This window comes from Phodopus roborovskii, unplaced genomic scaffold, assembly GCF_943737965.1.
Source record: "Phodopus roborovskii unplaced genomic scaffold, PHOROB, whole genome shotgun sequence".
Lineage (NCBI taxonomy): Eukaryota > Metazoa > Chordata > Mammalia > Rodentia > Cricetidae > Phodopus > Phodopus roborovskii.
The window spans coordinates 24,316,715-24,344,290 of NW_026126563.1; the positions used below are offsets into that span (position 1 = coordinate 24,316,715).

General features: G+C 38.5%; 1 protein-coding gene across 1 annotated transcript in view; it reads right to left on the minus strand.

Annotated features, from left to right (window-relative positions):
• Positions 1-1,799: 1,799 nt before the first annotated feature.
• Positions 1,800-27,576, minus strand: part of Tpgs2 (tubulin polyglutamylase complex subunit 2) — a 37,839-nt gene continuing 12,062 nt past the window's right edge. Inside the window, 7 exon segments of the mRNA XM_051202090.1 lie at positions 1,800-2,576; positions 2,579-2,696; positions 4,042-4,202; positions 5,861-5,974; positions 15,808-15,933; positions 16,339-16,426; positions 21,709-21,788. Of these exon segments, the coding sequence (XP_051058047.1) occupies positions 2,464-2,576; positions 2,579-2,696; positions 4,042-4,202; positions 5,861-5,974; positions 15,808-15,933; positions 16,339-16,426; positions 21,709-21,788 (800 nt within the window). The 3' untranslated portion in view covers positions 1,800-2,463.

Consider the following 27,576-nt stretch of genomic DNA (forward strand, 5'->3'; position numbering starts at 1 on the left):
TTGTATTTCCTTGGGAATTGTTACACATTTTTAAGTGCTCCAAGTGCAATAAAATATAATTTTTTAAAAGGTTCAAATTATCTCCTAAATTAGGGATAATATGACAGTCACAGAATCATTAAAGTTACACATAGACTTTTCTCTCTTCTTCCTTCCTTCCTTTCTTTCTTCCTTTCGCCGCACTGAATATTCTATGGTTGGTTTTGAAGCTGCAGGAGATGAGTGATACTGTTTTAAACATTTTCATTAGAGGTGGACAGGCATGGTGGTGCATGCCCCGATTGCAGCACTGGGAAAACAGAGGCAGAACAACTGCAAAGTTAAGGACAGCCTGGGTTATACAGACAGATCACATCTTGAAACATGATTTGAAACAACGGAACACTAACATGGAACACTCATATTTCAGTATCTGAATTATTTTTTAAAAAAAAATGTGGATGCAGCCAGCCAGAGTCTGCCTTAATTCTTCTTAGATTTCCTGACACTATGGAAGTGATAGGAGGTGGAAGGCTGTGTTAGTTCCAATGTTATTGGCCCCCATAAGCTCCTAGGGAGTGGCACTCTTAGGATGTGGCCTTGTTGGAGGAAGTGTGTCACTGTGGGGGTAGAATTTGAGATCTCCTTTGCTCAAGCTTCTCCCAGTGTCACAAACCACTTCTTGTCGTCTTCTGATCAAGATATAGCCAGCACCATGTCTACCGACACACCACCACGCTCCTCGCAATGATAATGGACTGAACCTCTTCGACTGTAAGTGAGCCATTTCAATTAAATGTTGTCCTTATAAGAGTTGTACTAATCTTGGTGTCTCTTCACAGCAGTAAAAATCCTAAGACAAAGACTGAAGACCATACCCCTTTTCCGACCATCATTTTCTAGTGAATGACAATAAAAAATAAGTTTTTCAAGTATATTTATTCTTTGTATTTGCTTGGTGCCTGTGGAGGTCAGAGAGCACTTTGGGTCCCTGGAGTTGGAGTTACAGGTGTCTGTGACCTGCTTCATGTGGGTGCTAGAAAGTGAATGTGGTTCTTTGCATGAGCAGTATATGCCCTTAACTGCTGACCATCTTTCCTGCCCCAAAACAGGATTTTAAATTTCCCTAAATATTCAAAGTGAAGTTGGAGAAATACAGGTAGAGAACGCTAGGAACTTCTAGCCCCCATCACATAATAGAACAGAGAAGCCCTAGAATGATTAGTGAGTAGAGGCAGCATAATAAGAAGCCTGGACAACCACTGGTAGAAAGAATAAGTTAGCCAATGGTAAAGGAGTATGTGGTCCCCCTTATCTTTATTCTTCTACCTCTGAAATATCAGTACAAAAATTGCAGCCATCAAGAACACTGGAGCTAGATGGGTAACTCCTGCCCACTGCCGGGACTGCAGAGGAAGGAGTAAGATATTCTTAACTGAAAATCAGACTAACTTCTTTACAGAAATTCTGTTATATGCCTAATATTTAACACAAGAGAAACTTATGGGGTGGCTCAATGTCTAATATTACCTTGTTTCCTAACTTACAGGACATTTACTTACAAAGACCTCTTGGCAACCCACACTGTTCTAGGCAGAGAACTGCCTAGAACAGAGGTAGTTGGGAGAGACAGAGCAACTGTGAATAAGCAGAACAGCTGGAAATTCTTGTGAACAGACTAGCTTTATCTGCAAATAAATACCCAGGGCTTTGTTAAAGCATAAACACAACATAAAGATAAAACACAACAGGGGTCAGTCTCTTTTAAAAAGATGGTTTTGGCAAATGTAGATCTATCAATACAAAGCTGGAAACAAACCTCCTTATAGGTAAATGATCAGGAACACTGGGTTTTATAGTGAATTAAAAAAAGAAATGACTCAAGTGAGATGTGTTTGTGGTATAGGTTGTAAAGAACACAAGACTATGTCTCTGAAAGTATCTTCTCAAAACATACAGCCTATAAAGCTAAGGCATCAACATTATATATTAACAGTATGAAAATGTTTGCATGCAATGCTGCCCAAAAACATTTCTATGACAGAAATGCTCCCTATCTCGGAATTATCCAATATGGAATCCACTATCATGTGCATTCTTGGAATGTGGCTAATGTAACTGAGGGTGTAAAATTTTCATATCTGAGGTGGTCACGTGACTGATGTTTCATAAGTTGTACCATGGGTTTATTGATGAGGACCCCTCTAACTGCTGCTAAGACGTTAAGGACTGTGTACAGGCATAAAAACAAAACAAAACGAAAAACCTCTAAACACATCTGAAAGTCTTAGCTGGTTTTGGAGACAGAGTTGGCACAACCTATGGGGGAAAAGGACTCCTGGGAGTAATTCAGTATGGTCTTCCCAACTCCTGATCTAAGGCTTTGATCCTCAGGAGAAAGCCTACAATCACAAAGTGTCTGAGGATGGGGCCACCCCAGGGCATCTGCATGTTGATATCACTGCTCTGAGGCTGATGGGATGCTTATTTTCGGATAGGGTTTCCAGAGCCAGAGGAAGGTTTAGGGGTAGGGGGAGCTACAGGCCCAGGTCCTTTCTGGCCACTGACAGGCTGCACGGGCCCTTTCTTTTTGGGATTAAGATCTTGTTCTTGCTCTTGAACACTTTGCTGGGGTCCAGCTTGTTCACAAAGGAATCGGTCTCTTCTGTGAGTAGACTGGTGTTGTAGGTGATGGGTTTGTACATACTGAACCATTGCTGTAAGGCAGAGGTGAGAAGAGTTTGAGTGAGAAATGGGCCAAGGGCAGGGCACATAGGACAGACATTACAATCTGGCCATCACTAATCCACTTTTTTAAAAATGTCAACTCATAAAGCAAATATGATTATTTCAAAATTCAAAAAACTATAAAATCTAAAGCATTTCTTGTCTACACATCTTGTGATGTAATACTGAATTTATACCTTTTTTTTTTTAAATGAAAAACTGCCTTGTCTTGGTCAAGCACACACAGTGCTTTTCTTTTCTAAGGTAGAAAACTATCATTTTATTGTAGTCTTACTTAACATGTAAATTGCTATACATAAAATAAGGTTTAAAATGAAAATTAAAAAAACCAAACACTCCAGTCATACAGTGCTTTTCAAGGTCACCAAAATAAATGCTATATAAAAACTAGGAGCCCACCAGGGGACATTGTCCTCCTACTTGCCATCAAAGCAGATGGTGCCCACCATGGATATTCCAGTAGCACCATCCCTCCAAGTGGTGTGATAAGAGGTCAGAGCAAAACTTTCATATGGTAAATTGTGGTGCTGGTACTCTATACCTGCAGTTTCTTAGAAAGCTATGAAAAAAGGGCAGCCACATTTTTGTTTTTCCTTTTGTGCCATTGTCTGACCAAAACACTTCATAGCATTAATTACATGGGAGATGTTCTTACGAAAAATGTTCGAAGAATGAAGCTCTACCTAGTAAAGCTGCAGTGGGATGCAGTCCCTGCTTTTTTGCTAATTAAGTGTTGAAAGGAATCATTATGATTTTTCTTTAGAGCAGACCAGTTCATTCCAGTGAACAGTTCTAGCCCACTTGGTGCTTTCAATACAGGCTTGTATAAACGATGCCTAGTCAGTAATATACAGAAGACATCTCTCTATGTACTGATTCTGAAAGAGCTCTACAATGGAGGATAAAAGTGCAGAATTGCTACACTTGTGTTAGCACAAAGATACACAAAATGCATTTATGCTTTACATGTAATGAGTTTCTCAAGGAGGGCATGCATACTGACCTGTACCTGCCAATGGGAGTGTAGACTGGGAGCAGAGGGGAATTAGAAACTTGTTAATCCTTTTAAGTGATTGTATTCTGGACCCAAGCCCGCAGTGACATTTAATTAAAAATAACATTCCAGTTGATCCTGATTACTTAATTAGATCCAAATCATGTGAGGCTAACAGCCAACATTGGAATCACTAGTCCTGCTTATTAAAATTATGGGTTCCCTCTATTACTGCAGATGGGGGAATTTGGAATGTAACATTTTCACAGGAAATTCTTGATACACATCAGATTTTGGGATGACAGGCGTTCTCTTCTTACCTTGGCCTGTGGGCTAATGCCATAGCTGGTGAAGGCATATTGCCATTGGGGCAGGCCCAAGTGGGTGATGAGCAGGCGGTAATAGGCAGTAAAGGTATCTGTGAGAAAATGCCAGTATAATGCTCTGTCCAGGAACCAGATCTCAGTGTCATGAGCTAATCCTAAACAGCACAAGAAGATTAAGGACAGCTTAATATGTTTTCTCTTTTAACTAAAATGTCAATGAACATTGATAGTCAAGAGGAATCTATAGCAGAAAGATTTTAAAACATGAAACTCTTTCCCCTTCTAGCCTCCCAGTTCTGTTCTCGCATGGTTGATTTTACCCATTCCTAATTGATCACATAAGGGATCTTTCTGTTGGTTTTGACCTTGAGGCATTTCATTAAGGCTATCTTATATCTTAGCAAATGCTTCTGTTCTGAGTGGACTCAGCACTCCCTCTTTTTTTTTTTTTTTTTTTTTTTTTTTTGATGGAAAGAAACTCTGAATGATCAATCTTTTACAAAGAGGTCTCTAATCAGAAGTGCTATGAAAACAGACAAACAACAACAAAAATCAATGTGAAAGAATCTATACCAGTGGTTCTCACCTTTCCAAACACTGTTACCCTTTAATACAGTTCCTCATGTTGTGGTGACCCCAATTGTTATGAATTGTTATGAATCATAATGTAAGTATCTGTGTTTTCCAATGGTCTTAGGTGACTTCTGTGAAAAGGTCATTTGACTCCCAAAGGGGTTGTGATCCATAGGATGAGAACCACTGGTCTATATCACCTCACTCCTGCAATCCTGCTCTTATGACATCCTATCCTAGGTCAGCTAACCCAGGCACTATTACACCAGTTCCTATCTTGTACCTGTCTCATTAGCTTTCTAGAGAGCTGTAGCATCTCTTCCTCTTTTCCTTCTCCAAACTACCTGCCCATTTTAATTTGAATCCTGCCACTCTCCTAAACAGCCTTGAACAACTCTTTAGTCTTCTATAGCTGTTCAGACCTTTTTGTTTGGCTTTCCAAGATCTGCATGAGAGGAAGCAGCTGGCATTCAGGCTGTATCTCCTTTGGATGAGACGAGCTCAGGCAAACCACTTAAGTTCATTAAAAGAGAATTGTCATTACCACAAATCAGTTGAACTTTTTTCTTGATTATGGCTTTTAGCCATTTGTCCCTTTGTTTGGTTGCCTCTTTCTCTCCTCCCTCATATCTAATTCTAATCATTGTTTCAATGCAGCTCCACGTCTTTTGCTACAACAGCTTTACCTGGAAATGATCTTTTCTCTCCAGAGGTAATTTCTAATGTTTATACCTCCTCACACCACCAGAAAGAGGTAAGAAGAGAGCTTAACTGTGTTCAGATCTAGATTCAGTCCCTAGGCCTGAAGTGCTGCTGTTTAGGTGTTCAGTCTCTCAGTAACTATCATTTAGTCTTGCTTTCTCTTGGTTTTGAATGTGGGGACTTGAGGTCTAGTAATTCATGTTTCTATTGCTCTTAACTGGCTTACATATAAAAGTATAAAGGAAAGCTAACATATTTCCTGAAGGCTTATCTAATGCAAGGCCTTATGAACAGAATGACTAGTTCTTGAAACTTTTCTTATCTGTCCCACTGATGGTCACAGGGACTCACACAAGGCGATGGAATAGAGAAATCAGCCTAGTGGGAAATGTTCAGAGAGGATCAGAGGGGCTGAGTCTTGGCACAAAGAATAGACCTGGAAGCATTTCAGAGAGTTTTTGTTCACTTATGGTTGACAGGCAAGTTCAAGGAAGACCACATCCACACTGTAGGATCATGCTTTGGAAATGATCTTTACCAGGTTTCCCATGTTTGTAGACGAGGCAAACCTTCCCATTACCATTGCACGAATCCAGCTCAAATATCACACTGCGACAGTCAAAGTGAGGCTTCTCTGGCTGGTCTTCATTGCCTGTAAACCCAGAAATCAATAGTAATGTTCAAACAAACTCAACTCAGATACAGCATTATCCTACACAGCACTATATATAACTTTGCAAAGATGGTGAAGGATGTTATACTGTAAATTCTCTGGGATTCATTGATACATCAGGCACTCTTATTACCAGAAACTGAAGGCAATCTGGGGGAAAGAACACTGAACATCTTGAGAATGGAGCCCCATATAAAGGCAGAGCATTATGAATGTTAGGATGCTGATGGAAGCCTCTTCCTGTTTCTAGGCTTGCTGTATTAAGAATGGGATCCATAGTTTTGGGGGAGGGTAGATGAATCATACTTTATTCCACCTCCCACTGACAGGTATTCATCTTATTAACCTCTGATGATATTCCAATTTGTTCTAATTAATCTATTTCCCTCTATCAATACGGTATTTTCCTGACTGGTAACCTCTGATTAGATGTCAGAAATTGTTAACCTTTTATTGTTGAGTGCTAAATGTTTTTTACTTTATAAACATTCTTGAACTTTGTTCTTAACACAGTTAAATTACTTAGAAACAAATACTTTGGGCTTACTTTTAGGATTTCTCAGGCAGAAGCTGGGGCTGGCGGTATAGCCTATAATACTAGCATTTGGGATATAGAGGCAGGAGGATTAGGAGTTCAGGCTCACCCTCAGCCTGAGTTACATGAGACCCTGCCAGAAAAGAGAAACATGAAGAAGTTAGGCAGGATCAGTGGAATGGTCTTCTGCCATTACCAGAAGTATAAGGTTAGTGGTAGGATGCTGTTCTAAGTCTGCAGCATCATCCTTCAGTTCCTCCCTGAAGCTCCCACTTGGTGTTAAATCCATCCATCAACATAGGCACACTGTCTTAGAGTCTGTGCCTGAAACAATACTGGGGAGAAACCCTTGAGTTCTTCATGTTATTTATAATTTAGGTTGGTTCTTGTTCATTGGGTTGACTTTCTTCAGGTATCTACATAGTTTTAGTATCATTTACTTTCTGAAAACTTACTTATAAAAAAAAAAAATCCAAGGCCTTGGGTTGTCACCTCCTTTTTATATAAAAGCCTTTTTAAGCTATAATTCATCTACCATACCACTTATGTGAAATATAGAATTCATGGCTTTTAGTATATTTTACAAAGTTATGCCATAGTCATCATAGTTCATTTTACAATTTTTTTCAGAGTGAATTTTTGTTTATATCTCCCAGGACACTGAGTTAATAAACCTAGGATCAGCCCTTCCCTTCCTGCCACGTTGTTATGCCCCAGCCCTCAACATGGTACAACTATAGGCAATGCCTGCCAGAAGACCAGGTAGGCAGCCCACTGTTCTCCAAAGCCAGAGGAAAGTTTAGGGGGTAGGAGGTGCGGCCCAGGTCCTCTCTATTATCACAGATCCAATTCTCAGGGTTGCCCCTAGAGCTGCAACAGAACACCCATGTGGATGCTTCCTATGGATCCCTCAGACCATTTCCTCCAGACCTCCCATCCCCCAAGAATATATCAGCTGAGCAGGTCAGTAAAACAGGGAACACCCAGCCAACACAATCTCTGAAAATCCAGAGAAACAGAAACCAACGAATAAAACTCCTACTCAATGGAGATAAACCCAGAAATCATAGCTAGACCCATAGTCTCCCCAAACCCAGATGCCTAGATACCAGTTTAAGAACACAATGGCCAGGGCAATATGTCACCACCATAGTTCAGCTAGTCTACCACAGCAGGTCCTGAATATTCCAACATAGCTGAAACAAAAGAAAATGACCTTAAAACCAACTATATGGAGATGACAGAGGTCCTAAAAGAGGAAATGAAAAACAACAACAACAAAAATCCCATGAAGAAATTCAGGAAAATACAACAAACAAACAATTGGAGGGAAGGAATAAATCCCTCAAAAAAAAAAAAAAAAAAAAAAAAAAAAAGCCAAGCAAAAAACAAACAATTGAAGGAAACAAAACTGCTCAAGACCTGAAAATGGAAATAGAAGCAATAAAGAAAACACAAACTGAGGGGTCCTATAAGTGAAAAATTTAGGAATGCAAACAGGAACTAGAGTGGTAAGCTTCAACAACAGAATACAAGAGACAGATGAGAGAATCTCAGGTATTGAAGATAGAATAGAAAAACTAGATAGATACATTGATCAAAGAAATGTTAAATCTAAAAAATTCCTGACATGCAACAGCCAGGAAATCTGGAACACTATTAAAAGACCAAACATACAAATAATAGGAATAGAGAGGAAGGAGAATACCATCTCAAAATCCAAGAATATAGTTTCTACAAAATCATAGAAGAAAAATTTCCTAAACTAGAGAAGGAGATGCCTATCAAGGTACATGAAGCATACAGAACACCAGATAGATTGGACCAGAAAAAAACATCCCCTCACTACGTAGTAATCAAAACACTAAATATACTGAACAAAGAAAGAATATTAAAACCTGCAAGTAAAAATGACCAAATAACATATAAAGGCAGATCTATTAGAAAATTACACCTGACTTTTAAATGGTACTGCAGACTCTAAGAGACCACAGATGACAGCCCAGATTACTATACCCAAGAAAACTTTCAGTCACCACAAATGGAGAAAACAAGATATTCAATGATAAAGACAACTTTACAAACCCAGCCCTACAAAAGGTGCTAGAAAGAAAATTCCAAACTAAGGAGGTTAACCACACACATGTAAATTCAGGTAATAATTTCACATCAGCAAAACAAAGAGAATTGAAGCATGTGTGTTTCTCTGTGTAACTTTGGCTATTCTTTACCTCAGTCTGTATATCAGGCTGGACTTGAATCACAGATTCCACCCACCTCTGCCTCTGGAGTGCTGGGATTAAAGGAATGTGCCACCACACCCAGCTAGCTACTACTCTATTTCTTTTTTAAGGACTTTCTCTATCCTTTTTCTTTTCTCTCCCAAGCCTATATAAATGTTTAGAGGGTTTTTTTTTTTTTTTTTTTTTTTTTTTTTTTGGTTGTTGTTTGGTCTCCCCCCCCCAATCTGTTTTTACTGTATAGTATATCTTCATCTTTTTCCAGCCACATGAGCCTTTTATCTGCTAAACAGCGTGGCCCTACCCTATTCCTTGGCTTTCTGAGAGTAGCTTCATGGTGGAGTACTGGTGGGAGCCATGCTTATTGCCACAACTCTTCCAAGTTTCTAGGTCCATGCCAGCACCAAAAAGCTTCTTCAAAAAATGGTACTGGTCAAACTGGATGTTGGTATATAGATGAATGCAAATAGATCCATGTTTATCACCCTGTACAAAATTCAATTTCAAGTGGATCAAAGACCTCAGCATAAAACCAGATACACTGAACCTTATAGAAAAGAATGTGGGTGAACATCCTTGAACACACTGGTCTAGGAGACAACTTTCAGAACACAGATAGCCTGGGCACTAAGATAAACAATAAATAGGATCTTGTGAAATTGAAAAGCTTCTGTAAGGCAAAGGACACCATTAATTGGACAAAGAGGCAGGCTATGGAATTAAAAAAGATTTTTACATCTTCTACATCTGATAGAGGTCTAATATCCAAAACACAAAAAACTCAAGAAACTAGATATTAAAAAACCAAATAATGCAAATAAAAATGGGGTACAGGTTTAAACAGAATTTTCAATAGAGGAATCCAAAATGTTTGAGAAATATTTAAAATGGTCAACATCCTTAGCCACCATGGAAATGCAAATGAAAACTACTTTGAGATTCCATCTTACACCTGTCAGAATGGATAAGATCAATAACACAAGTGACAGCTTATGGTGGAAAGGATGTGGACCATTGCTGGACGGAGCATAAGCTTGTACAGTCACTATAGAAATCAATGTGAAGGATCCTCAGAAAACTGGGAATCAACCTACATCAAGTTCCAGTTATACCACTCCTGGGTATATACACAAAAGATGTTCTGTCCTACCACAAGGAAACTTGCTCAACTATGTTCATTACAGTTTTATTCATAATAGCCAGAAACTGGAAACAACCTGGACTTCCCTCAATGGAAAAATAGATAAAGAGATTGTGGTACATTTACACAATGGAGTATTACTCAGCTGTTAAAAAATATGACACCATGGAACTTGCAGACAAATGGATGTAATTAGAAAAGATCATCCCAAGTAAGGTAATCCAGACTCAGAAAGACAAATATGGTATGTATTTACTTATAAATGGATATTAACTGTTAAGTAAATGATATTCAAGCTATAATCTACAGACCCAGAGAGGTTACGTAAAGAGGAGAACTATAGGGAAAAGCATGGCTCTCCCAGGGAAGGGAAAAATAGAATATATTCTGAGGGTGAACTGGAGACAAGAGCATGAGGGATCAGGTAGCTGTAGGGGTGTGTGTGTGTGGTGTGTGTATGTGTTGGGGGGATGGAGGGAGAGAGTGTGGGGAGAGGTAGCTGGAATTGGGGGAACATTTTGGGGATGGTGGAGATAACTAGTACAGTAAAAACTTCCTGGAATCTATGAGGTTGACCCTAGTGAAGACTCCTAGTAATGGCAAGGCTTTCATTCAGTTGAGTTGTTGGCTGAGGAGGTCCTATGGAGATCTCTACACAACCCAAGCTGATGCTGACAGAGGTCACACTATAAAAATTAACAATGTGTGTGTGTGGGGGGGCATTGCCAGGGATACTTCCATTCAACTTACTGAACATAGAGGGGTTGAGCTCCAAGCCCATATCTTACATTCTAGTCTCTTTGGTGTGAGAAACTGGACACCGAGCCAGCCACAAAACCCTCCATCTACAATCGTCCTCTCTATAAGATGTGCTGGGGCAATTGTGACACCGAACACGTTGGAGTGTCCTACCACTGTTTGGTTTAATTTGAGGCCCACCCCACTAGAGGGAAAACATTCCCTATACTCCCTGGATAGCTAGGTACCAGAGACTGGATAGCTCAGAGACTAAGGTCCACTTGTCATCAGAGAGGCTTCCTCCAGCAGCAGATGGGAACATGTGCAGAGACCCACAGCCAGATATGGGGGAGGGGGGTGGAGAGTGAGATGTGTGTGTGCATGCATGTGTGCATGTGAGAGACAGAGAGACAGTATGTATGTCTAAATTGGAGTCTTCTGCCAGGTTTGTCCCTTTGGAGATGGGGAACCCTGCAGAAGGGCAGGAGGAGAAAAGACTATAGCATTCAGAGGGAATGGAGGACACCAGGAGAACATGGCCCACTGAATCAATAAGCAGGGCTCACAGAAACTGAAATGGCAAGCATGGGTCTGCACCAAGTTCCCTGAGTGTAGGTTATGATTGCTAGCTTGCTGTTCTTGTGAGACTCCTGTTGGGTTGCCTTGTCCAGCTTCCATAGGAGGGCTTTCACCTTGTCCTGTCTCACTGTCATCTCTTGGAGACCTGCTCTTTTCTGAAGAGGAAATGGAAGGTTAGTAGATCTGAGGAGAAGGGAGGTTGGGGGAGGGAAAACTGTAGTTGGGATGTATTGTATAAGAGAAGTATGTGTTTTTAACCACTGAGCCATCTCTCCAACCCGAGAAGAATGCATTTTTAATAAAAGAAAAATTAACACATACAAAGAGGAAATAACTAGAGAAAGGTTGCCCTCCAGCATCTTGTCAATCCCATTTGCTGACAATCACATCTCTCATTTACCATGTTTATGTAATACTTGATCAGAGAGACGACTCTATATCACAATAAAAATGTTAACTTCTACTGTAAAATTAAATGATTTTTTTAGAAATAACAAATATATTGCAAAATAGTGTTTTTAAATAAAATATGACTTTCAGTGAAAAAAATCTAAGAGCAATTTAGTATAATTTTGGGGTTTAATATTTTCTGTGAACCCTGGTTGCTTCAGTCTATAGATGACTCACACTTGAGCTTCAATCCATGTGAAGAGATGTTTCTTCCAGTTCATGTGTCTCTCTTGGGTACAGCATTTTGCAGCACCAACCCAAATATGAGGGTGGGTTTTATGAGAGCCATCTTTCATAGGCCCTGTAATCTATTTTATCCTTTGGCTGAATAATGGGCCACATGGTCAGTTTTTCAGTTGCACGCTGCCTCCTGAGAATAAGGACAGTGCACCCTGGGCAAAAGCCATTCTTTACGTTAAGTGTCCCCTGGATTCTCTGGGCAAAAGCCACCCTTCACATTAAGTGTCCCCTGGATTCTCTAGCTTCTTCTGAATGTTGCTGTGATGTTTTACCTCATCACATTGGTAGCTCTTATTATGTTTCTAGGAAGATGATTTTTAAATCTTGCTCCACTTTGCAGTCTTCAACAGGGAGGCTACTCTCAATCACCTATTTGCCATTACCTTAAGAGGAAGTATCTTCATCAGTTTAAGTATCCTAAAAAGCAGGATGCAGGTAAGTTTTGCTTTTTATTTCCATCTAATAGTATTTTCTTCAAAAGACAGATTCAATTCAGTATCACTTACTATAATCATTGATCTATTTCATTACATTTCTCATGTTATATTTTCTTCCTTTTCCTCTTATTTCTCCTCACAGTCCCCCTTTTAGACTGGAGGTGTCAATGTAGATTTTTATTCCTTTACTGTGTCAACATTGCTGAAGTCTCTGTCCACTCCAATTTAGAGTTGTTAGGTCACGAAGGAGTGAACAGCTCTTGCTTGTGTCTGAGGTAAAAAACTATCACAAAGGCTTCCTAATTTGCATACTGTATTCATTTTATACACATTACGTTTTCTGTATTAAATTTTCTCATAAATTTAGACTGCAGAAATTCAATAGACAATTTCAATGACTGTCTCCATCAAAGGATTAACATCAACTCTGCAATGGCCTTCAGCCTGTTTCAAGGCAGCCTATGTGAATTTTGTCTTTATAAGCCCCTCCTTTCCAAAACTTTTCTGGGCATACCTGTGGCTCTGTCATAACCACAAGCCAGACTGGAATTCTATTCATTCCCAGATAACTTTTTTCAAGAGTCACTCTCTCCATTGTTATTTAGATGGACAAATAGTTAGCTTCTATTTTTTTCCCTCACATAATTAGAACCATATGACTACTTTAATCAAAAAGCGCCAGGGCTAAGGACTCAGAGGACTCAGCTACTCTGTAGGTGACTTCCTCATGGAAATTGTTAATAAACAAAACCAACATGGATTTGCATAGTTACAATTCATTAAATGTGTGGTAATCTCTTAGGCATATAAAACAGATACATCATGGCACTGTTTCTCCCAATAAGGTGTAAGACCTCATTCCCACAATAAAGGAAACCTTTTGCTTTTCCAGCATTGTCTCCATTTTTCTATATGAGAAGCACTGAAACCATTGTGTTAGTTTGTGTGTGTAAGGGCTTCAGTTTTAAAGTACCATAAACTCAGTGGCCTAAATGGAATGTTTTGCCTCATAGACTTGAAGGGCACAAGTTTGAAATTCAAGTGCCCAGAGGTCACTCCTTCTGAGGGCTGTGGGGAAGAATCTGTTCCAGACTGCTCTTCTAGCTTTTGGTTTCTTGCTAGAAAGTGTGTGTGTGCACACATGCTCTTGGCTCAAAGAAAAATCACCCCCAACTTTGCCTTTATCTTCAAATGGCATTCTTCCCATGTGTGCCTGTCTCCAAATTTCTTCTTTTTATAGGGCTTGCCCTGTTCCAGTATGATCTCATCTTAACAAATTCAAACTGTAGTTTGGGGAAGAGATCACACTGAAGTACAGGGAGTTATGGATTGCAGATACTTTTTCAGGGAATGGGCTATAAATTAACCCACAAAACTTTAACCTAGCCTCTATTTACACTTTTAAGTTTAACTAAAACAGGGTAAACATTTAAAAAATATTCCTTATATTCTATTCAAAAGTTATACACCACAGTCCTAGAAATTATGACTTTCCTGTTATAACCCAAGGTACATTTACTTTGCATATACAGGACTCCCCTCCCCCCAGTAACCACTGAATGTTTCTTTCTATTTTCTAATTTCCACTACCACACACAAGAAACTTGTGTTAATAAGATTATTATTCCTCCACAAGTACTTGCTATTTTTCCTAAAAGCTTGTCATCCTCTCCCCACTAGTCAGGGAGTACAGATGTCTGTCCCCCTGAACACCCCCCCCCCCCCAGTTTGGATGAATCCTTTCAATCTGTAAATACATTTTCTTCTAAAGATCAAAAAGAATTCAGACTTTATTTAGTTTATGTTTATTAGTTTTTTCCTTGAATGTATGTCTGTGTACCATGCACATGCCCTGGTGTCTGCAGAGTTCAGGAGAAGACATTAGATTCCCGAGAACTGCAGTTGAAGTTGGTTGTGAGCTAGCCTGTGGGTACTGGGAAGCATACAGAAGAAAAAGTCCTCTTAACTGCTGAGCCATCTCCCTAGCCCAAAGACTTACTTCTTAGGGCCTACAATGAGACTGAAGTCTAGTTGTTATACTACTGTAAAATGTATAGAGCCAGCAGAAACCAGAAGGCTCAGTGGTTTTTATACCTACATGGATGTAGACACTGTGGTCTCTACTCCTCATTCAGCTCTTCTGCCAGAATATCTTCTCTAGTGTGTTTCATGTCTTCTAACCTCAAGGGCAGCAACAACCTTGCCTGCCTGTTTAAGTACTTCTTTGCCTTTTAGAGAAGACTTGCCATACATGTATTAAGCCAATGTAACTAATCCCCCCACTTTTGGGGAGCCCATAGCTCGTTTTTTCCTGTACCCATGATTTAACCAGTCTGTCTCTTGACTCCTCTGGTACTATTCTTCCTTGATCAACTAGTTATCAGCAAAGCCTTACATTATTGCCTTTATAAGGACTTCGGTAAAACTTTAAGACTTAGAAACCAGTTGTTTATTTTTCCTTCCTTAATTAATTCCAAATTCCATTGGAAGAAATAATTCTGTACAAATCGAAATAGCCTGCAAGACTCCTCTGTTTTAATACTGCCCTGGTCAATGGCTTTTAAGAACATTGTATTTCTGAGAAGAAGGAAAAAATGTTAGGTGTTGCCAAGAACCTTTCCCCTACCTTGTCTTTTCTTCTTTCCCCAGGAGCAGAGACTTGAAGCCTGTAGGTAGAACCTATATATATATCTCAACCATGAAGAAAAACAAAACAAAACACAATATCCCAAAAGGCTGGTGCAGTAGGAAGCCTGTGGGACTGCCTTTCTCAACCTCTCACAGCACTCCATTCTCAATTTTTTATGGAAAAATAAACTGCTACTTCAGAAGATGGTGTAATTGATTCTGCCATAGCAGTTAACCACAGCTCTGACTAAAGAACTGTTTATATACACACCACTGCTCTTAGTCTCTTCTAGCTATTTGATCTGTAAGCCACTTCATTCTGAAGTGGTAAAGTGATTAGAGGTGGGAATGGAGAGAGAAGTAGTTGTATTTAGGCTTCCATACTTCTTGAATTTGTTTTAGAAACAGTCACAGTATATAGTTGGTTGAATTCAAATGCATGATTCTCCTGCTACAGCCTTCCAAGTACTGAAATTATAAGCCTGAGCTACCATGGCTGGCCTTGAATTGTTGAGTTCTGTTTAATCAATAACACTGATTCCCTCAGTTACTACTCATTAAGTGTCTCCACACACATGTCTGGCACTAAAATGGTACAAGAAACAAAATAAAAGACATGGTCCTGGAATTTCTCTCATGAAATTTTCCTCTGTTGATATTTGTTTTCTTCTGCTTCTATCTTATTTCCAGAAGCTACGGATGAAAAGAGGTGTAGTTTAGTGGAACATAGTGTAATTCTATAGTACATTGCTATAGCTCTCAGTATTCTAAAATTGAGACAAGAAGGCTAATTTCTAACCCAAAGCAAGAGTTCTACCAGGTACCTTCGTCATCATCCTCTAGGTCCGCCAGAGTTGGTGCATTAGGAAGTGAGTACATAGAAGACTGGGTGAGCTGAGTCAATTTTGAAATACCGTTAATCACCATGCTTCCCAATGGAATGATGTGCTCTACGGGAACAAAAAGAATGACAAGTGGTAGCCTAGACAATGGTGACCATAAATTTTTTTTTCATTCAAATAACCCAATCAGCCTCTGATATTGGCTCCATGGCTGAGGAACATGATAGAAAGTACATAGGAGGAACACTTCAATATATATGCAAAAAACAGAGGAGCTGAGTGCCAAAGATGATGAGCAGTTCCCAACTATCTTTATTATGGTGCCATTGAAGAAAATATTTTAAACTGTTTGAAGACTAAATGACTTAAAACATATTTCACTCTATTCCCTTGTATTAGCCAAACTACGGTCTTTCTTTCTTTTAGATACTACAATTCTAAGGATCTTCAGAGTTGCCTCATCTAACCTCTTCACCAAGAAAATGTTCTCCAACATCAAGGAGGATGACTTACCATCTAGCTTCACACTCCATGTCATATGAAAACCATTGGTCATCAAATAGAAGTTTCTCACATCTTCAGGCATCACACAATTGTTTTTCTAGAACCAGAGATTTCTCTGTGTTAGGTCAAGTGCTTGGAGAGCAGATTAAGGCAATGTTTCAGAGCTTTGCCTACAATGTTAACCATCTTCTTGATCCCCCAAGTAGGAAGATTGATATTACCTATAAAAGTCCTAGACAGGTACTGGGCCCAGCAAGCAATTACCAGTATGTTTGTGTGTGTGTGTTCAGATAAAGTAGATTAAGTCTCTGTTCTGCCTTGACATGTGAGCTGGAGATGGAGCTTGAAGGGAGTAAAAGCTAAGAGGGGACAATGGAATGTAGCAAGGAGATATTCCAAGTAAAGTGTGACACCATCAGAGCAGACCGCCATAAACTTTATATTCATGAGCATGTATTCTAAAACAAATTATTAGACAGGAAAACACCTTAAAAGTGTGTCACATATGCTACTTCCATAGCATTTATTTCCATACCATGCATCTATTTTAATAGTTGTGGTAATTACAAAAAGATTGTAACGAAAGTATTTCATGTGGATAAAAAAAGTAACCCAAACTTGTGGTGTGTCGAACAAAGGAACAGCTTAGTGTTTTTTTTTTTTTTTTTTTTTTTTTTCTGGCAGTAATAGGAGCAAGCCTTGACTAGTCTTCTCTATTCAACTCAAATCCCTGAAATTCAGAGAGAGGTAAGTTCTTCAGACCTTTCTGGAACCTTTTCCAGTAACTTGACATGGCTACAGAGGCAAAAAGACAAGACAGTAGCAACTATCCAAGCTTTTGGCTTAGTGGATCCTTGGAAGAAGTGATATAGACCACTGTGGAGTCCTTTACTTTGGGTCATATTGTCAGTTTTAAATACTAAATGTGGTGGTGTTCCGCAGCAGGACAATCTGGGTTCAGTTTTCAGCTTTGTCATTAGTCATGTGACCTTGGGCACTGTCCCTTAAACTGCTAATTTAGGTTCAAGAATAAACTTTAGTGTGAAATCCACAGAACACTAGGGCTGGGGGAGGCAACTTGATAGGAAGAGGACTGAGAAGTAATTTTAAACAGCTTTTCTAGGTTTTGAAATGGACAGCAGTTTTCATTTTAGTGAATTAAATTTCCTTTCTGTTTCTTGTTTGCTGTGTGCGCATGTATGCATGTGTGTTTATTTTTTAACCAAATACTTCCCAATCACACTTAAAAGATTCTCAGACTTTATTTCCTACTTAGTAAAGTATCTTGAGCAGGGCTTGATTTTAATGTCTTCTGCTCATTTTTGGGACTTTCAATGGACACCTGAAGTTAGGTGTTGTTAATATTCTAATTTTTGAGAGAGTCAGTAAAAAAAAAGCTATGTAACAAAAAGGTTATCATTAATATCACACAAACTTGTCTCTCCAAGATATACTGGTATAGTAGTGGAATAAATGTTATGAAAGGAACCATTCACTTTTTGATTTGATGCTGCTAAAATGATCAAGAACCCAAGAATAGACAGGATATGGGCTGGAAACAATACCCACTGCTTGTTCTGCTAAAGGACATACAAGTATACCCATAGATCAGTGCCTTGCTCAAACATCAGAGAAGCTTTCTCTTGCAGCAGATGGGGATTAACAGAAATCTCAACTGAACAATGTGCAGAGAGTGAGAGATGAGCGACTTTGCAACCCCTTGCCAAGGCTCAGGGACCTATGAAGAATAGGCGGTAAAAAGATTGTATGAACCAAAGGTGAGAGATGACTCCAGGGAAATAGTGTCTTCAAGATACAATGGGACTGAAGAACATATGAACTCACAGAGACTGTGGGAGCACACATTAGACCTGTTCAGGTTCAAGTCAGATAGTGTCCCAGAACTGAGAGGGGAAAGTAGACATAGGGTCTCATCCCTGACCAAGGAGCCATCTGCCATTGATACTGGCTGACAACGGGAAAATCAGTGTTCTCCAGTGGAGTCTCACTAGGTAAACCAATCACACTTTAGGGTAGGCCCTGTGCACAGGAGTAGTTAGCCAACACACACACACACACACACACACACACACACACACACACACACACACACAAAATCAATAGTATTTTTGTAGACTTTTTGTTGCATTACATTTTGTCTTGGCATTTTTTGTCTTAGTCTTTTGCTTGTTTTGATTTTCATTTTTGTAGGGTTTCTTGCTTCTTGTTTTTTGAAAGAGACATTAAAAGGAAAAAGAAAAGAATGTAAAGTTTGGTGGGTAGATAGGTAAGGAGAATCTGTGAGAACTTGGGGAGGGGGAAAAACATGAACACAATATATTGTGTGTAAAAAAAATTTCAATTAAAAAAAAAAAAAAAAAGATGTTTACTTCTGTAGCTCTAAGAGGCCAGGACCTACTGGCAGATTTTGAGTGCTGGTGCCATCTATTGGTAGAGAAACAGAATCTGGAGACACAATACATATACCCAAATATTTAATAAAAATATTTATTCTAACAGAGGTACAGACTCAGTTTTAATAAAAGTCTGGCATTGATAACTTTTATCCACAGATAACTTTTATCAGTGGAAAAATCATTCATAAAAATAAAAACAGAATTAAACTATGCTCTAGACCTTATGTACATAACATACATTTATAGTTCACTTCAACCAAAAACTGCAGAATAACACTCTTCTTATTAGAACACAGAACACTCTATAAGGAAATTATAAAGCTATAAAACAAGTCTCATGAAATTCAAAGAAAATTCTGACCACAATGGAGTAAAACTGGAAATTAGTAAGAAGGTCTTGAGAAAATAAAAATATATCAGTTAAACAACATTCTTTTCAAAAAAAAGCTAAATCAATACAGAAATCAAAGAGAAATGTAAACATTTCTTAAAACAAGAGTGTCTTAGTTAGGGTTCTCTTGCTGTGAAGAGACACCATGGCCACTGCAACTCTTATAAAGAGAAACATTTAATTGTGGTGGCTCCCTTACAGTTCATAGGTTTAGTCCATTATCCTTGTGATGGGGAACATGGCAGATGTAGTACTTGAGCATATATGAAACCTCAAAGCCACCAACACAGTGACATACTACCTCCAACAAGGCCACACCTACTCCATCAAGGCCACACCTACTCCATCAAGGCCACACCTCCTAATAGCTCCACTACCTTTGGATGGCATTTTTTTTTTCAAATCGCCACAAAGGGTAATATATAAATTAAAATATATTAGTAACAAAACCTACCAGGAATGGCAAAAACAATATTAAGAGTGAACAGTACTAAGAATGCCTATACACACATACAGAAAAGAGTTGAAATACATATCCTAATAATACAACAAAGGAATGAGAAAAGTAAGAATAAACCATAATTAGTAGAGGAAATTTATAACCAAATAAAAATTTAGAACAGGAGGACTCAGAAAGCCTGAATAGAGCAATAATGAGTGAGAATAGGGCAGTACTAGTCTTCCAACAAGGAAAACCCAGGAATGTATGGCTTTATTGGAGACCTTGCTGATGAGGGATGCCCTTCTGTATATATGTTCTTATTGGTTGATGAATAAAACACAGATTGGCCAGTAGTCAGGCAGGAAGTATAGGCAGGGCTACCAGATGAGGAAAAGGCTGGGGAAAGGATGTCCCATGTACCCTGTAGATACTGGGAAGATTGGACATGCTGGGCTTTCTTTGGTAATGTAGAAATACATAGATTAGTGGCTATGGGTTAATAATTAAGAGAGAGCTAGCTAGTAAGAAGCCTGAGTCATCGGCCAACAGGTTATAATTAATAGACTCCTCTGAGTGTTCATTTGGGGCTAAATGATGGAGCAAAGGCAGAACAGAAAATTCTTGCCTACACCTTACCATATACGTAAGGAAGACTATTATTTATTTATTTACTTACCTATTTATTTATTTATTTATTTATTTATTTATTTTCAGTTTTCAAGACAGGGTTTCTTTGTGTAACAATCCTGGCTGTCTTTGAAATCACTCTGTAGGTCAGGCTGGCCTTGAACTCATAGAGATTTTGCCTGCCTCCACCTCCTGAGTGCTGGGATTAAAGGTGTGAACCACTAATATCCAGCTACAATTTCTACTCAAACTATTCCAAATGTACTGAAAAGAGGAAACCCTTCCAAATTCATTTACAAAGACAACATAACCCTGATACTAACAATGTTCAGAGTAATGCCAAGGAATGGCAGTAGAGGAAGAGAGGCTGTAGATAGCTAGAGAATAACTGAGAGGCAAACAATGGTACAATAATTTAGATCAGGGCTTGGTAAATATAGCACACAGCCCCTCTGCACCTGTCATGTCACTTCTTTTTTTATATAAAAATTATTTACTCAGTCATGCACTTGTATGTTGATAGCTGCTTTCAATATTCCCATAGTAAAAATGAGTTGCTGTGACAGACTGAGATGCCAGAGCCTAAACTATTATTTGTTCCTTTAACAAAAAATACTTCCTGAACCCTTACTTGGACATGTTTTCTACATACTGTGCACGCAAAAGACAGATGATTAAACAGTTAGAAGGAAAACATACTGAAGTTTTCGCTTTGTTTTATTTAGATGTTAAAGAAGGAAGCTGCCGATCTACTGCAGAGAGGAAAAATGAAGCACCTGAAGAGTAAGAGCTTGAGGGGCTGAAGGGGATTGTTACTTGTTATGTGGTAAATGCTTATAATATAGCCACAGCAGGAGTATGTGAAGGACTTATCAGCAAGGAAACCTAGACTCTATGACCATAATCTAAGTAAGGCTAAAAAGAAAAGGGTCATTTGCCAAATTGTGGGGTCTCTGTGAGCCATTGTTTCATCATCAGCAGACTGTACTGGAGAGTCCAATCCAAGCACAGTCAGGGATGCTGTAGCTATGCAATGTCACCAAGATGCTCAATAATAATGTAGCTCTCCTGGCCCTGGGATGTTTGAAAATTCAGAGGCAGATTCTTTCATTACATACAGACCATGAAAAGTCCTGTTAATGAAAAGCATTTAAGTTTGATTAACTGAGGAAAACTGGGACGCACCAATCACGGGATCCAGTTAGCATTTTTTTTCTGCAACTCTTAACCATTTTCTCTCTAGCCTGATGCATACTAATAGGCATCTTTTACTTTCACAGCTGGACTTGTAGTTTTGTTGTATATGTATACAACCTAAACATCTACTGCTTTCACAGAATTACAAGGGTCAGACAAGACGCTTCGCTGAGAAATTGGAATGGAATAAAAGGCAGCTGTAGCCTGACAGAAGAATAAGTTTCTTGCTCTAATCATTCCTTCCCAGGGGCATTTAAATGACCTTTCTTTGTTGGGAGATAAAGAGTCAACACAGACACACTTACTTGTTCCCATGAAGAAATCATATGACGTTCAGCAGGCAGCTTTTCTATTATGCTCACTTCTGTCACACCTGGGGAAGATTCTGGAAGAAGAAAAAAAATATAGTACAAAGTTGTAGTTGGCCTGTTCACACATTCTGTACTGTAGGTTGGTTAAGTGTTGATTGCTGCTCTGCCTATCCAATCCTTTGGATGGGCATTTACCTCCCCTGTGAGCAAAACGAAGGACTGGCTGATCCCTCAGTGGCTTAGTACCATAACCTTGAAGGACACAGTATACTTCAAAGGATGACCACCACCTAATCACCTCTACCCTCTACATTTATATAGTTGAACAAAATACAGAGATTCTAAACTTTCAGTGATTTCACACTGGATTTCTTGGTAAATGTCCATACTTATACTTAAAGGGAATAAGGAATAGCACCTCTTTAACTTTCTATAAGAAATAAGACTTAACCAGGCATGGTGGTACATGACTTTAATCCAGCACTCAGGAATCAGAGGCAGGTAGGTAGGCAGGTATGTGTGAGAATGGTGCCAATATGGTCTACATAGGAAGTTACAAAACAGCCAAGAAAACATAAGAAGACCCGGTCTCAAAAAACCAGACTTAAAAAAAAATGATTTATAACTTGGTTCTAAATAAAATGAATCTCCTGAACATATAATTCTACTTGATGGAGTTCAGGATTTAAAAGCTAGGCTAAGCTAGGCATGTTGGTACCAACCTCTATTGAAGTACTTGCCAGAATGAGGGAGTTGGGTCTACCAGAAGTCAATGCTACAGTGTATTTGTGAATTCCAGGCAAGCCTAGGCTGCATAACAAAATAATGCCTAAATAAATAAACAAACAAATGCAAAGCTGGGGTTGGGAAGATAGCACAATAGGCAAAGCCTGCTACTCGAGTTTTGATATGTAGAGGAAATGAATGCTCATCCATAAAAGAAAGAACAAAAACACTGCTACCAAGAAGACAAAAGGAAATGATTCCTCCCTTACAGATTTCACAGTGCCCTGAAACATCTGTAATTTCAGACTGTAGGATTCTAGAATTCTGAGAGTAATTCTAAGCCACTCTGTCTGTGGTACTTCTTATGGCAGCCCTAGTAAAAGTCTACCTACTATGCACCAAACACAAGAACATCCAAGTTCATAAAAGAGACACTACTACAATTTAAATTACATATTGACCACCACACACTGACAACATGAGACCTTACTTTCATCAACAGACAGGTCATCTAGACAAAAACTAAACAAAGAAATGCTGGAGCTTATAGACATTATAAACCAAATGGACCTAATGGAATATTTCCCCCCAAACACAAGAGAATATACTTTCTCTATACCTCATGAACTTTCTCCAAAATTGAGCACAAAATAGGACACAAAACAAGTCTCAACAAATACAGGAAAGTAGAAATAACTCCCTGCACACTATCAGACCACCACAGATTAAATCTGTTTATCAACGACATCAGAAAAAACAAAACAAAACAAGAATGGAAAGCTTACAAACTCACAGAAACTGAACAAGTCTCTAACGAAAAATGGGTCAAGATAGAAACTAAGGATTTCCTAGAATTCAATGAAAATAAATACACAACATACCTAAACTTATGGAACACAATGAAGGAGGTTCTAAGAGGCAAGTTCACAGCACTAAGTGCCTACATAAAAAAGAAAAAAAACAAAAAAAACTGGGGAGATCTCATACTAGCAACTTAATACCACACCTGAAAGCTCTAGAACAAAAAGAAATCACATCCAAAAGGAGAAGACAGGAAGAAATTATCAAACTAGGCTTACTTAAATCAATGAAATAGAAACAAAGAAAACAGTACAAAGACTCAATGAAACAAAGAGTTGTTTTGTTTAAATTAATCATCAAGATAGACAAACACTTATCTAAATTTACTAAAAGAATGAGTTTCCAAATTAACAAAATCAGAAACAAAAAGTGGAACAGAACAACAGACACCAAGGAAATCCAGAGAATTTAAGGACATACTTTAAAACCTGTCTCCACCAAAGTGGAAAACTAAAATAAATGGGTAAGTATCTTTATAGGTACCACTTACCAAAGTTAAATGAAGACCATATAAACAATTAAAATAGACTATAACCCCTAGTGAAAGAGAAGTTATTAAAAATCTCCCAAGGGGGTAAAAATAATAATAAAGCAGTACAAGGATAGATAGCCAGTACAGAATTCTAATAGACATTCAAAGAAGAGTTAATGCCAATAGTTCTCATATTCCAAACAACAGAAATAGAAGGGACATTGCTGATTTCATTTTATGAGGCCACAGTTACCCTGATCTCTAAACCACATAAACATCCAACAAAAAAAAAAAAAAAAAAAAAAAAAGAGAATTACAGAACAATTTCCTTTACATACATAGATGCAAAAATACTCAATAAAGTACTTGTAAACCAAATCTTTGAGCACATAAAAATGATTATCTACCATGATCAAGTAGGCTTAATTCCAAAGATGAAGGAATGATCTAATATATGGAAAAAATGTAATCCACCATATAAACTTAAAGAAAAAAAAACACACAATTATCTCATCAGATGCATAAAAGGCCTTTCACAAAGTTCAACACCCCTTCATGATAAAAGTCTAGAGATTAGGGACATATTATAATATAATAGAAGAAAGTTTAGAGCAATGCTGTAGCTAACATCTACTTGAATGGAGAGAAACTAAAAAACAACCCCACTAAAATCAAGAACAAGACAAGGTTGTCCACTCTCTCCATACCCACTCAATATCGTATTTGAAGTTTTACCTAGAGCAATAAAACAACTGATGGAGATCAAAGGGATACAAACTGGAAAGGAAGTCAAATTATCTTTATTTGCAGATGATATGAGAATATATATAAGGAACCCAAAAATTCTTCTGGCAAACTCCAACATCTGATAAACCCTTTTAGCAAAGTAGCTACAAAATTAACTCTGAGAAATCAGTAACCCTCCTGTGCACAAATGAAAACTGGGCTGAAAAAGAAACAAGAGAAACAACAACTTTCACTACAGCCTCAAATAATTTAAAATATCTTGAGGTATTTTTAAGTAAGCAAGTGAAAGACTTATGTATGATTAAAAATGTTGAGACACTGAAAGAAATAGGAGACTGACATTGCTGCCCCATCTTTCCAGATCTCCCATGTTCATGTATCTGTAGGATTCACATAGTAAAAATAGATATTCTTTCAAAAACAGTTTACATAATCAAGGCAATCTCCCTCAAAACTCCAACACAGTTCTTCACAGATCTTGAAAGGCAACTTTCACCTTCATCCAGAAACACAAAAAAACTCAGGATAGCAAAAACAATCCTGAATAATAAAAGATATTCAGATGATTATCACCATTCCCAATGCCAAGTTATACACAAAGACATAGCAATAAAAAGTGTTGGCATAAGTTTCTGTCCCGCAAACCACTCCTAAGTAACCAACCACACAGAGGTTCAATATTAATTATAAATGCTCAGCCAATAGCTCAGGCTTGTTATTAGCTCTTACATTTAAATTAACCCATATTTCTTATCTACAGTTTGCCATATGGCTTGGTACTGTTTCTCAGTATGGCATGTCCATCTTGCTTCCCTCTGTCTCCACTGGAGACTGCACAGACTCTACCTTTCTCCCCAGCATTCTCAGTTTGGCCCTCTGACCTAACCATACTCTGTTCATTTACTGGCCAGTCAACTTCTTTATTGAACCAATCACAGCAACATATATTAATACAGTGTAAAGGTATATTCCACAAAAAGGGCCTGGTATTGCCACAAAAATGTACATGCTGATTAATGGAATTGAATTGAAGACCCAGACATAAAACCATGATGGGAGATGTCATTCTGTAAATATGTTTCTCTTATTGGTTAATAAAGCCCTGTTGGCCAATAGGAAAGCAAGATAGGCAGGGCTAGGAGACAAGGAAAATTCAGGGGGAGATGGGAGGAGTTTCAAGATGTAGGACCAACAGGGTAACACTCTGGATCCTCTCTCTGGTAAGATAAGACCACATGGAAATACTTAGATTGATAGAAATGGGTTAATATTTAAGACAGAGCTAGCCAATAGGAAATACTAATAATAGACCAACAGCTTTATATCTAATACAGTGTCCCTGTGTGTTATTTGGGGCTGATGTGGCTGTGGGACAAGGCTGGCGGAAAAACAATTCGTAATAAATCCACATACCGATGGGCTCCTAATTTTTGATAAAATATCCACTAGAAAAATACACTAGAAAAATGGTGCTAGTCAAACTGGATGACTGCATCCAAATAGATTCATATTTAACACCATGCACAAAATTCAACTCCAAATTGATCAAAGACCTTAACATAAAACCAGATTTACTGAAATTGAAAGAAAAGAAATTGGAGGATATAAATGAATTCATCGGCAAAGGCAACGACTTTCTGAACAGAACACTTAACATAGGCACTAAGAGCAACAACCAATAAATGGTCCTCATGAAAATCTTATGCAAGGAAATGGATACAAAGCAGCAGCCTACAGAGTGGGTAAAGGTTTTTTTTTTTTTTTTTTACCAATTACACATCCAATAAAGGACTAATATCCAAAATATATAAAGAACTCAAAAAGGATACAACCCACCCAATTAAGAAATGGTGTACAGCTCTAAACAAAGAATTCTTGATGCAGGAAATGCAAATGGCTAAAAAAACATTTAAAGAAATGTTCAACATCCTTAGTCATCACGGAAATTCAAGTAAAAACACTGTGACATTCCACCAGATTGGTAACACAAGTGATGGTTTATGCTGTCAAGGATGAGTAGCAAGTGGAACACTCCTCCATTGCTGGTGGGAGAGCAAGTTTGCAAGATTTCATTTTACACCAGTCAGAATGGCCAAGATCAATAAAACAAGTGACAGCTCATGCTGGTGAGGATGCAGAGTAAGGGGAACACCCACTCATTGGTGATGGGAGTAAAAACTTGCACTCTCACCATGGAAATTGGTGGGAAGTTTCTCGGGAACATGAGAATCAATCTACCTCAATATCTTGCCATTAGAGTGTTCTGTGGGTGGGAACCTGGTAGTTGCTGGTCCTCAAGGGTGAGTGAGGTTTGTTCATCTGTGCTTCAAGGGGCTTACATCACCCCATTTGGTGTATTGATAAACAAGTAGGGGTTGGGAAATGGGGACATGTTATCATTAGACTACTTCCTGCTGAATGGGGCCATAGAAGTCCTTGAGGCTGAACTTGATCTTCATGGTTGGGGTATAATTAGAAATTGCATGCCTCTGTCTTCATAGCTAGGGGCTAGTAATTCTGTAATAGCAGCTGATTAAAAATGTGGTTAGAAACCTTTTGGATCTGTCATTGAAGAAAGCTAGACAAGAAGTTTATGAGGCCAAGTGCAATTAGAAGGACTAAGAAAAGGAGAAGGGGGTTAAGAAGGGTAGTCTGCAATCTAACATTGGACTGTCAATGATCCACTCGCCAGAGGCATTAAACTTTTTCTTTTTCTTTCTTTTTCTTTTTCTTTTTTTCTTTTTTTGAGATCTGTCTGGAGTTATTGGATTTTATTAACTTTTACTGACTAGTTGACATGGAAACAACATTCTTCCCCTAGGAAGAGATAAAGACTGCATCTCTCTGCTGTTAGTAAATCTAATCCTCGCTGTGGCACTAGGATGGCCAGTGAGTCTATTTGGCTCAATAGGGTAAAGATGGTCTGAGACACCCACTGTACATCCTGGATAAACTTAGACGAAAACTGATGGTAAAGAGCTAGGAAAGTAGTCAGTCAGTCCTGCTGTTCCAGTAGCTACACCCAGGGCTGTGAGAAAGGGTAGTATCTGAACCAC